This window comes from Bombina bombina, chromosome 1 (assembly GCF_027579735.1).
Source record: "Bombina bombina isolate aBomBom1 chromosome 1, aBomBom1.pri, whole genome shotgun sequence".
NCBI lineage: Eukaryota > Metazoa > Chordata > Amphibia > Anura > Bombinatoridae > Bombina > Bombina bombina.
In genome coordinates, this window is record NC_069499.1 from 1070514964 (window position 1) to 1070528107 (window position 13144).

The following is a 13144-nucleotide window of genomic DNA, read 5'->3' on the forward strand; positions in this document are numbered from 1 at the left end:
CATTCATTTAGACACACTAAACATCTGCAAGGCACATTCTTTTTAAATCTTAAAAAAATTCCATGTTTACTGTCCCTTTAATCTTTTCACCGTAGCTAACTTCTATCAGACTCCACTGCTGCTGTTGTGTGTGCGTTTTTGTTTTTTTAGTACTGTATTGAATGGCTGCAAATAATAGGCATACTTCCTGCTATGACTGTCTGTAGCACCACTGCACATGAAATCTTCTGTAAAGGTAATAAGCAGGCTAGAGCTGTGATTGCGTGAGCATTCCCCTTTAAAGGGTCATGAAACCCAAAACATTTATTTCATGATTCAGACAGAGCATACAATTTGATACATCTTACCAATTTTCTTCTATTACCAATTTTGCTTCATGTGCTTGGTATCCTTTATTGAAGGAACAGCAATGCACTACTAGGTAAACACATCAGTAAGCCAATGATAAAAGGTATCTATGTGCAGCCACCAATCCGCAGCTAGCTCGCAGCTCCTGGGCCTACTCTATTTGTGCTTTTCAACAAAGGATGCCAAGAGAATAAAGTAAATTGGAAGTTGTTTAAAAGTGTGCTCTATCTGAATCATGAAATAAAAGTTTTGGGTTTAATGCATATTTAAGTCTGAGTTGGCTTTCACTTGGCCTTGCATTGTCCCAGAGGCAGAAATTTTTTTCTGCAGGTGAATTTAAAATTGAATTAATTTTTTAAAAAAAAAAATAAGCACAAACAAATATGTCTTTACTTACTGTACAAAAAAGGCAAGAAAAAGACACAATCTGAAACAATGTGATCAATGAATATAAATCAGTGAGTTAACAATAGAAGTAATAGCAATGCCTCTAGGTGCAGGACAGAGAAAGTAGTAAAAACACAAAAAGGATATAAACTTTTATTCCCCCCACATAATTAGATACTTTATGCATATGGCCACATTAAAATTTACTCTAAAGAGACCACAAAGCATCAGGTTAGCAGAAGACTTGTGAACCCTAATGTTCAGTCAGATTTTATAACCAAAACCAAGTAAACAAAAATTAAAAAATATACTAATTTTGTAGTGCAATTCAGCTCCAGATCTAGGGACCAACATGGGTCAGTGATACTTCAAATTCTGTTTATGTAGTGGAGACTGAAAGAGGGTGATGAACAGGAGGGACAGAGAGAAATGATGAAGAATGGATGAGTAAAATGAATAAGGCACACAGGTTACCTAGGGTTGCCACCTTTTGCCCATAAGATTCATGGGCACTTTTTAAATAGGGGTGGAGAGGGTATGTCTCAGGGTGTGACTTGTGGGCGTGGCTTCTCGCCGCCTCAAATTCAATATGAAAAATATATATATGTGTTATATATCTATATGTATGTTTTATATACAGGTAGCCCTCCTTTTACGCCGGGGTTAGGTTCCAGAAGGAATGGTTGTAAATCGAAACCGTTGTAAATTGAAACCCAGTTTATAATGTAAGTCAAAGGGAAGTGAGGGACTTAGGTTCCAGGCCCCTCTCAAAATTGACATAAGTAACACCTAATACATTATTTTTAAAGGTTTGAAATGAAGACTTTAAATGCTAAACAGCATTATAAACCTAATTAAATTATCACACAACAGGCTGTATCATCAAACTAAGTTTAATTAACCAAAAACATTTTTTTACTTGCAAAATGAGACAAAGAAAAATCATTTCAGAACTTTTCCACCTTTAATGTGACCTATAAACTGTACAGCTCAATTGCAAAACAAACTAAAATCTTTTAGGTGGAGGGAAGATTTGCCCACTCTTCTTTGTAAAAACACTCCAAATCTGTCAGATTGTGAGGGCATCTCTTGTGCACAGCCCACTTAAGATCACCCCAACAGATTTTCGATTGGATTCAGGTCTGGGCTCTGACTGGGCCATTCCAAAACTTCAATCTTCTTCTGGTGAAGCCATTCCTTTGTTGATTTGGATGTATGCTTTGGGGCGTTGTCATGCTGAAAGATGAAGTTCCTCTTCATGTTCAGCTTTCTAGCAGAAGCCTGAAGGTTTTGTGCCAATATTGTCTGGTATTTGGAACTGTTCATAATTCCCTCTACCTTGACTAAGGCCCCAGTTCCAGCTAAAGAAAAACAGACCCAAAGCATGATGCTGCAACCAAAATGCTTCACTGTGGGTATGGTGTTCTTTTGGTTATATGCAGTGTTGTTTTTGCGCCGAACATATCTTTTGGAATTATGGCCAAAAAGTTTAATCTTGGTTTCATCAAACCAGAACACCTTTTGTGACATGCTTTTGGGAGACTTCAGATGTGTTTTTGCAAAATTTAGCTGGGCTTGGATGTTGTTTTTTTTCGTAAGCAAAGGCTTCCGTCTTGCCACTCTACCCCATAGCCCAGACATATGAAGAATACAGGCGATTTTTGTCACATGCACCACACAGCCAGTACTTGCCAGATATTCCTGCAGCTCCTTTAATGTTGCTGTAGGCCTCTTGGCAGCCTCCCAGACCAGATTTCTTCTCGTCTTTTCATCAATTTTGGAGGGAAATTCAGTTCTTGGTAATGTCACTGTTGCGCCATATTTTCTCCACTTGATGATGACTGTCTTCACTGTGTTCCATGGTGTATCTAATGCCTTGGAAATTCTTTTGTACTGTTCTCCTGACTGATACCTTTTAACAATGAGATCCCTCTGATGCTTTGGAAGCTCTCTGCGAACCATGGCTTTTGCTGTAGGTTGCGTCTAAGAAAATGTTAGGAAAGACCTACTAGAACAGCTGAACTTTATTTAGGGTTAATCAGAGGCATTTTAAATTATGGCAGGTGTGTACTGACTCCTATTTAACATGATTTTGAATGTGATTGCTCAATATTTTTTTTTCAATTTTTTTTGGTTTTGCCTAATATATTTATTTATAGTTAACAACTGCCTGGTTTCTTTTTTTTTTTTTTTTAAATCTTTATTTATAACAAAAGAGAAGAAATTTAACAAGAGAAATTAAAAAATATAGTACAGTGCACCACAGTTGATAAAATAATGCATACAAAAGTTGGAGAAATATCAATAGGTGACACAGAGTCAAAGGACTACTAAAAATTAATACATGACCTGTAAAAATTACAGGATGACCATATATGTGACCAGCTACAAGCGCGTGTATATCATATTGCTAACCGTTCCTCCCCTTTGCTTTTTTCACATTGTTTTTTTAAGCAAGACACAGATAGACAAAAACAAAACAAACAAAAAAAAGGAATGGTTCCTCTCTCTCCCACCGCCAGACCCCCCCGAGCTCCTCACTCAACGGCCGCTGCCCAATCTCCAGGAAAGTGGCCCGCCAGAATATTTATCAAAACAAACTCAGACTCTCTAAATGGTTTAATAATTTTTTTTTTGGTATACTAGGGGCAGGGATCTTACAAACATTTCCCACTTTTTAAAGAATTCAACCAAATATTTATCTTGTGGCTATGGTATATTAAACTGCTCTATCGTAAACTGATTAACCAAAGCCGCTTTAAATTGTGTCATTGTAGGTGCTGAAGATGCCTTCCATGATTTAAAGATAAGATTATGTGCAGTTAGTATTATAGTATTTATAAGGCTATAATTTTTGATTATTCCTTGGAATCTCACAAGAAAGAAAATTTCAATAGGGGTTAACTTATGATCCAGTTTCAAAACTGCAGTCATCCAATATGAGATCTTTTTCCAATATTGGAAGATTTTTGGACAGCCCCATAAACAATTAAATAAGTCTGCATCTGTTGACGAGCATCTAGAGCAGAGAGCCCTTGTATTGTACCACTTAGATAAAATACCTGGGGTAAAATATCTCTGAAGACCGACTTTTATGTGGGATTCCCTCCATGATGTCGGAACCCAACTCTGTTGAGTTATTTTAAAGCTCCCAACAATAGTTTGCTCATTTATATCTGGAAATTGGGTGGCCCACTTTGCAACCATGTCACTGACCTGCAGACTCGAAGCTTTCTGGTTTAAAAGTAAATATAATGGGGCAATTGCATACATTCCTGATGCATAAACAGATATCCTAGACTGCAATTCACCCATAGACCAATTATTTCCATAGTTCTTAAGTAATTCTTGAAGAAAGTGCCTAACTTGAAGGTAAGCATAGAATTCGCGTGCTCCTAAGTCAAATTTATTTGAAATTTCTGCAAACTTTAATGGATGACCTTCTGCATCCCGAATTTGACTCATGGTTTTGAGACCTTTTAACTCCCAGTCTTTAAATATCTGGTTGGAAAGACCAGGGCTAAAGTTAGGGTTGCCGCAAATGGATAAACATAAGGTGAGCAATCGGTTTCCGTACATAACCTCTGCCAAGCCACAATAACGTTCCTGAAAGTAGACATGTAAAATTTGTTAGAAGGAAGTGAAGTCAATGGGCAATGAAGGAGAGCCTTCAACTGGAAGGGGGCCACTAACTGCGATTCCCAGGCAACTGAAGAGATTTGATCCTTTCCGGTTAAACCAATCCAGTGCAAATCGGGATATAATAACCAGGTTATACGTTTGGATATTAGGGAGTTCAAAGCCGGCTGCCAATTTGGAGTTCATAAGCCTATGGGAAGCAATCCGAGGCTTCGCTCCTTTCCATAAAAAATTAGAACAAGCTATATTGTATATAACAATATCCTTTTTATGTAGAAACAAAGGGATATTTTGAAGAATGTAGAGAAGTTTAGGAAAGATAACTGTTTTAATCAAAGTTACACGAGCAGATAGTGATATAGGCAACACGGTCCATTCTTCCAACTTTTTACTACACTGCTCCAACCCAAGCCCATAATTTAACTTATACCACTCTTCCGGGTTTCTGGATAGTCGAAGACCTAAGTATGTAATTGATGTAAGTGATTGCTCAATTCTAAACACAGCTACATCCCCAGTTATAAGACACTTATGCAACCATATTATTATTATTATTATTATTATTATTTTCTTCCCTCCACCTAAAAGTTTCAGTTTGTTTTTCAATCAAGTTGTACAGTTTATAGGTCACATTAAAGGTGGAAAAAGTTCTGAAATTATTTATCTTTGTCTAATTTTTTTACATCACAGAAACCTGACATTTTAACAGGGGTGTGTAGACTTTTTATCCAAGAAAGAAAAAAAGTTCTGGCAGCACATAGTAGCGATAAAATATTTCACTTTATTAAGCAATCTTTCAAGCACACAGGTACATCATGGACTGAACATCTGACGCGTTTCACGCCCCCTAGTGGCGCTTCATAGACTTTTTATATCCACTGTGTATGTGTGTGTGTGTGTGTGTGTGCGTGTGTATGTGTATATATATATATATATATGTATATATATATGTATATATATATATATATATATATATATATATATATATATATATACACATATATACAGGGAGTGCAGAATTATTAGGCAAGTTGTATTTTTAAAGATTAATTTTATTATTGAACAACAACCATGTTCTCAATGAACCCAAAAAACTAATTAATATCAAAGCTGAATAGTTTTGGAAGTAGTTTTTAGTTTGTTTTTAGTTATAGCTATTTTAGGGGGATATCTGTGTGTGCAGGTGACTATTACTGTGCATAATTATTAAGCAACTTAACAAAAAACAAATATATACCCATTTCAATTATTTATTTTTACCAGTGAAACCAATATAACATCTCAACATTCACAAATATACATTTCTGACATTCAAAAACAAAACAAAAACAAATCAGTGACCAATATAGCCACCTTTCTTTGCAAGGACACTCAAAAGCCTGCCATCCATGGATTCTGTCAGTGTTTTGATCTGTTCACCATCAACATTGCGTGCAGCAGCAACCACAGCCTCCCAGACACTGTTCAGAGAGGTGTACTGTTTTCCCTCCTTGTAAATCTCACATTTGATGATGGACCACAGGTTCTCAGTGGGGTTCAGATCAGGTGAACAAGGAGGCCATGTCATTAGATTTTCTTCTTTTATACCCTTTCTTGCCAGCCACGCTGTGGAGTACTTGGACGCGTGTGATGGAGCATTGTCCTGCATGAAAATCATGTTTTTCTTGAAGGATGCAGACTTCTTCCTGTACCACTGATTGAAGAAGGTGTCTTCCAGAAACTGGCAGTAGGACTGGGAGTTGAGCTTGACTCCATCCTCAACCCGAAAAGGCCCCACAAGCTCATCTTTGATGATACCAGCCCAAACCAGTACTCCACCTCCACCTTGCTGGCGTCTGAGTCGGACTGGAGCTCTCTGCCCTTTACCAATCCAGCCACGGCCCATCCATCTGGCCCATCAAGACTCACTCTCATTTCATCAGTCCATAAAACCTTAGAAAAATCAGTCTTGAGATATTTCTTGGCCCAGTCTTGACGTTTCAGCTTGTGTGTCTTGTTCAGTGGTGGTCGTCTTTCAGCCTTTCTTACCTTGGCCATGTCTCTGAGTATTGCACACCGTGTGCTTTTGGGCACTCCATTGATGTTGCAGCTCTGAAATATGGCCAAACTGGTGGCAAGTGGCATCTTGGCAGCTGCACGCTTGACTTTTCTCAGTTCATGGGCAGTTATTTCGCGCCTTGGTTTTTCCACACGCTTCTTGCGACCCTGTTGACTATTTTGAATGAAACGCTTGATTGTTCGATGATCACGCTTCAGAAGCTTTGCAATTTTAAGAGTGCTGCATCCCTCTGCAAGATATCTCACTATTTTTAACTTTTCTGAGCCTGTCAAGTCCTTCTTTTGACCCATTTTGCCAAAGGAATGGAAGTTGCCTAATAATTATGCACACCTGATATAGGGTGTTGATGTCATTAGACCACACCCCTTCTCATTACAGAGATGCACATCACCTAATATGCTTAATTGGTAGTTGTGGTCAAAATACTCATTTGCCTAATAATTCTGCACTCCCTATATATATATATATATATATATATATATATATATATATATATATATATATATATATATATATATATATATATATATATATATATATATATATATACATACATACATACACACACACATTGTGGCACCCATAGGGTTAAAGGTTCTTTAAACGTGCGTGCTCCTCTCTTACCTGTAGTGCCACTTTGACAAATCCCCCAACAGCTGCTTAATTCCTGAAATTCTTCAGTTTTTGCAGAATGGCTTAGATAAAGGTTCACAAAGCTTATTTGGAGGCGGGTCATCCTTTTCCACAGAGAATTACAGCTCATTCTACTAGATTGGTTTCCACATCTTGGGCTTTCAAGAATGAGGCTTCAGTTAATCAAATTTGCAGAGCAGCAACTTGGTCTTCTCTGCATACCTTTTTTTACTAAATTTTAACATTTTTATGTTTTTGCTTCATCGGAAGCAGCCTTTGGTAGAAAGGTCCTTCAGGCAGTTGTCTCAGTTTGATAATTGTGTCTATATATTGAGTTTGTCATAAAATACATTATTTGGGGTTTTAATTTTCTCAGCGAAAAAAGCTGTTTTTATTTTAATACTTCCCTTTATTGTTACTCATAGACTTCCACATTTTGGGTATTATATCCCATACTTAACGGGTCGTGGACTCTCGCCACCTATTTGAAAGAAAACATAATTTGTCTTACCCAATGAATTCATTTCTTTCATGGTGGCGAGAGTCCATGACCCCCCCCCCCACACACACACACACACACACCTATTTGGGGTTGATTTTTTGTTTAAGCACATCTTTTTTCTTTTTCCTCATTTTGGCTTTTACTCCTAAACACCTCACCACTTGACTGTATGTCAAACTAAGGTATGAGTGAGGTGGGAGGGGTTTTATAGGCTTTTGAGGTTTGGGGAAACTTTGCCTCCTCCTGGTAGGAATGTATATCCCATAAGTAACAGGTCATGGACTCTCACCACCATGAAAGAAATTAATTTAACAGGTAAGACATTGTTTTTTCTTTTAATGATTCAGAGAGAGCATGCAATTTTAAACAATGTTCTAATTTATTTCTATTATCAAATTTTCTTTTGTTCTCTTGGTATCTTACTTTGAAAAGCAGGAATGTATACTAAGGAGTCAGCCCATTTCTGGAGCACTATATGGCAGCACAATTTCTTGCCATGTAGTGTTCCAGATGCCTATCTAGGTACTTCTTCAACACAGAATATCATCAGAATGAAGCAAATTTGATAATAGGCGTAAACTGGAAACTTTTTTTTTTTTTTTTTTTTTTTTTTAATGGCATGATCTGTCTGAATAACAAAAGAACATTTTTAAGTTTCATATCCCTTTAAAAAAAATGGCTTGTCATTTTTGACATGTAATCACTTTTATTTGGCTGTCACAGTGATCACATGACCACTGGCCTCTCCTGAGGCATTCAATGATTGGCCACTGAACCTGATAACAGAATGCATTGCTGCATGCTAGTATCTATGCTCCATTTTAAGTATACAATCACTGTGACTGGCTGCGATTTGTATACACAGTAACTGTCATTTTTGAAAGTTGCTGATTTGCTGCTTGATAGGCACACATACATGCTTCTAGCAGCAGCATGAGATGCACGCTGAACAAAGCGTGTATCTCATTAATTGAGGCACCCCACTGACATGCATGGGATCACAGGGACACCATATCCCTGCAATCGCTAGCCTGGGATGTCCTCCATTACACTAGACTGCCTCACTCCTAAGGTATGTAGAAAAAGGCCGGTCGCGCCGACAGGGCTGACACAGGTGTGCTAGCAGCCGTGGACATAGCCGCCATACAGGGTACGGCTCTTGTCGTTAAGGATAGTTCATTTATAAAAAGCAATATACCTTACAGAATATGCCAGTAACTTCACTAAAATGTGTCTTGCATTTAAAAATGTTGCTTTTCTCATTTTTTAGATTCTGCACCCTATGCCTTCAGGAATGTATTAAACAGAAAAACCCCATGTGTGGTGTGTGTCGTTGTCCCTTATCTCCTGACAAGAGGGCCATTGATTTGGAGAGGCAAATGGAGACCACAGAGACAGCTTGCAAGGGCTGCAGCAAAAGAGTAAGTTATAATGCAATGGATAGCCTTGTTTGAGTCATTTGCTTTAGCGGCACATGCAAAATCATATATGAGAGTCCTAAAAACATTATAGTTCTTTTAAAGCTTTACCACTTACTGGGGGTCACAGGGGAACTAAATAATTGGTTCCCAGACTTTCAAGGACGCTATTATTGTACTTTTGAAATTCATGTGACACCCCAATCTAATTTCTGTATGTCTTTGACACCCCAAAACCTCCAGTAAAGTAAAAATCTAATAATGCATATATTATGAACTCTAAAAGTGTATATATAAATGCATGTAATTGTTAAAAATAACAATTATCAAAATGTTATCTAACAGAAAGATGTCTAAGTTTCTGTGAAACCCTAGCTGGTTGGGAATTACTGACCATCATGAATCATCATTATGAATTAAAGAACCAAATCTTTTACAACACAGATTAAGTGAATGGGACAGTAAACACCTTTTATTTACAAGACATTTCTGTTGTGTTGCTATAGAATAACATAAACAAATTAACATCCTTGTTACTGCAATTATATTTCAATAGCCAAACTCCAACCACCATTTGCTAGCGATGGTCATAATGTTAGTATAGAGTGCATTGTTTTGCAGTGGTTATCAATTAAAGCCAGTTAGGGACATATATGTAGTAGGGCTATAGCATTTAGAAGTCAGCAGGGTGCATCTCAAGGTCTGAGAGTTAGAAATTGTTCTATTTTCATAGCTAAATTACATTAAAAGGGTGCAAAATAAATAATGTAAATATATAGCAAAGTTGTTTTAGTATTCATAAACATTATATATAAAAATCTCAAAGTGTTTACTGTCTCTTTTTTATATTTGTATTATCCATGGCCTACATTCCAGGTAAAGGGATGATGAACTCAGGCAAACAGCTGATAAACGTTAATTGTATTCAAAGCAGCTTCATGAATGTAATTTCAAATGGGATAGAATCTCTATCCTACCCCACTGGAGGTTTATTTTTGTTGCTGCTTCTTGTTTGTGTAACCTTTCTATACTCAGTGTTCCGTTATTGAAATGTTTAGTATAGGTGGGGTTTCAGCAGGCAAAACAGCTAATTCCAATGACAACGGAAAGGTAAATTACCTATTTGTAAACAATTGAAGCAGAAAAAAGATCACTGGAAACACATGACAGGGGATAAAAATAAAGTATCCAAAATCCAGAAATTTTTGGGTGACCATTTCTTTTAGATAGACTTAACAAACTTTGTCAAGCTCTGCCGTAGATGTAATGATTTCCTCATTTATAAAGGAAAAAAGCACAAATCAGACAGTGTATGAGCATTTCAAGCACAAAGCAATATGATTGGCATAGCAGACCAAGCCATTTTATTCTGCCAATTTAGTTTTTTTTTATGTTAATACTTTTTGATACCAATTTTTACATATGAGACAAACAAGTTTACTCCCTTTTGAGCAGCACTGACAAGATGAATGTGTAATATCACATTTCCCCTGTGACTATTTACATCACTGCAAAATATTCAGGGCTTTCCATTCTACTCTGAATAGTTTTTTTAAGTAAGCCTGTCTGGGAAATCCACAGTTTAGAAAAGGAAGGGATTTTTTAACCATGTTTCAAAATTTAAAATACACAGCCACATCTCTCTATTTGCAATATTATTTTATGTTATAGTACAAAAAGTATTACATAATAATATAGATTACTGCCATCTCCAATTTAAAATAACCTATATTGCAGGTTAGGGCTTCATTAATCCAAGAAGCTAATGGGCCAGAGATTATAAGAAAATATGATTATAATTATAGACTCAATGGCACTTTATTGGCAGCAAAAAAAAAAAATCAGATGATTTGAAAGTTAGAAAAAATACATAGCCGTATTCTCCATAAAAAATGTTGCCAGTCGGTTAGCTTTATAAACTAGCCAGGTGATGGCAGTGTAATACTTTCTAATATTATAGCATTGCTGTCCAAAGCACAAATTAATAACATTATTTAATAAAAATGTTTTTAAAGTGAGGGTCAATTTAGATGAATCGGTGCCCGGTTTTTAATAAACCTATTAAAAACAAGGGCACTTTAATTCATCAAAATTGACATTTCACTTGTTTTCTTCAAATACTTTACCTTTTAATCTTGACAGCCGCTGCAGCTCTTCCTCCGCCTGTCGCAAGCCCTCTTCGCAGGTCCTAAATGACAAATCCGGCTTCCTTCAATCACGGCGTTGCCTCAGGCCATGATTCCCCCGGGGGGAGCCGTGATTGGAGGAAGCCGGATTCGTCATTTCTGACGTATGAAGAGGCTTCTGACGGCCGGGGGAATCAATGGAGCGGCTGTAAAGATTAAAAAGTAAGTATTTGAAGAAAACAAGTAAAATGTCAATTTCTCCAACATTGGTGTGTCCGGTCCACGGCGTCATCCATAACTTGTGGGAATATTCTCTTCCCCAACAGGAAATGGCAAAGAGCACAGCAAAAGCTGTCCATATAGTCCCTCCTAGGCTCCGCCCACCCCAGTCATTCTCTTTGCCGCTGAACAAGCAGCATCTCCACGGAGATGGTGAAGAGTATGTGGTGTTTAGTTGTAGTTTTTTTATTCTACTATCAAGAGTTTGTTATTTTAAAATAGTGCTGGTATGTACTATTTACTCTGAAACAGAAAAAGATGAAGAGTTCTGTTTGTGAGAGGAGTATGATTTTAGCAGCAGTAACTGAAATCGTTTGCTGTTTCCACATAGGACTGTTGAGATGAGATAACTTCAGTTGGGGGAAACAGTTGGCAGACTTTTCTGCTTAAGGCATGACTAGCCATATTTCTAACAAGACTGTGTAATGCTGGAAGGCTGTCATTTCCCCTCATGGGGACCGGTAAGCCATTTTCTTAGTCTCAAACAGAATAAAGGGCTTAATATGTGCTATAAAACTGGTAGACACTTTTATGGGCTAGATCGATTGCTTTATTTGGGCATTTTATACAGCTTAATGTTGAAATTCACACTTTATAAACTTTGGGGAAAGTTTTTTTACGTCGGGCACTGGTTTAGACACCTTCCCAGTCAGGAAGGGCCTTCTCTGTAGTAGGCAGAGCCTCATTTTCGCGCCATTACTGCGCAGTTACTTTTGAGAGCAAGACATGCAGCTGCATGTGTGTGGGTCTGAAAGTAGTTGAAAAGGTTCCTAGAAGGCTTCATTTGGTATCGTATACCCCCCTGGGTTTGGTAAAGTCGCAGCAAAGGCTGTAGCTGGGATTTTAGAGGGGTTAAAACTGTAAACGGCTCCGGTTTCGTCATTTTAAGGGTTAAAGGTCTAAGATTTGGGGTGCAATGCTTTGAATGCTTTAAGACACTGTGGTGAAAATTTGGTTAAATTTGAACAATTCCTTCATAGTTTTTCACATATTCAGTAATAAAGTGTGCCCTGTTTAAAATTTAAAGAGACAGTAACGGTTTTGTTTTAAAACGGGTTTTGTACTTTATTGACAAGTTTAAGCCTGTTTAACATGTATGTGCCTTCAGATAAACTATGTTCTGTATGTATGGAAGCCAATGTGTCTCCCCCTTCAAAATTGTGTGATAATTGTGTCATAGCGTCCAAACAAAGTAAGGACAGTACTGCCACAGATAGTAAAGTTGCCCAAGATGATTCATCAGATGAAGGGAGTAGACATAGTTCTTCATCATCTCCTTCTGTGTCTACACCAGTTTTGCCCACGCAGGAGACCCCTAGTACTTCTAGCGCGCCAATGCTTGTTACTATGCAACAATTGACGGCAGTAATGGATAACTCCATAGCAAATATTTTATCCAAAATGCCTGCATTTCAGAGAAAGCGCGATTGCTCTGTTTTAAACACTGTAGAGCAGGAGGGCGCTGATGATAATTGCTCTGTCATACCCTCACACCAATCTGAAGTGGCCATGAGGGAGGTTTTGTCAGATGAGAAATTCTACCTGAATCAGAAATTTCCCCAACAGGCAGAACCTGATGTTGTGACATTTAAATTTAAATTAGAGCATCTCCGCGCACTGCTTAAGGAGGTGCTATCTACTCTGGATGATTGTGACAACCTGGTCATTCCAGAAAAATTGTGCAAGATGGACAAGTTCCTAGAGGTTCCGGTGCACCCCGACACTTTTCCTATACCCAAGCGGGTGGCGGACA

General features: G+C 37.7%; 1 protein-coding gene across 2 annotated transcripts in view; it reads left to right on the forward strand.

Annotated features, from left to right (window-relative positions):
• RNF114 (ring finger protein 114) overlaps window positions 1–13144 on the forward strand; it is an 80257-nt gene that overhangs the window by 12979 nt on the left and 54134 nt on the right. For both annotated transcript variants that reach the window (XM_053692178.1, XM_053692256.1), the window contains exon 2: window positions 8839–8989. In XM_053692178.1, the coding sequence (XP_053548153.1) occupies window positions 8839–8989 (151 nt within the window). The remainder of the gene's footprint in view (window positions 1–8838; window positions 8990–13144) is intronic.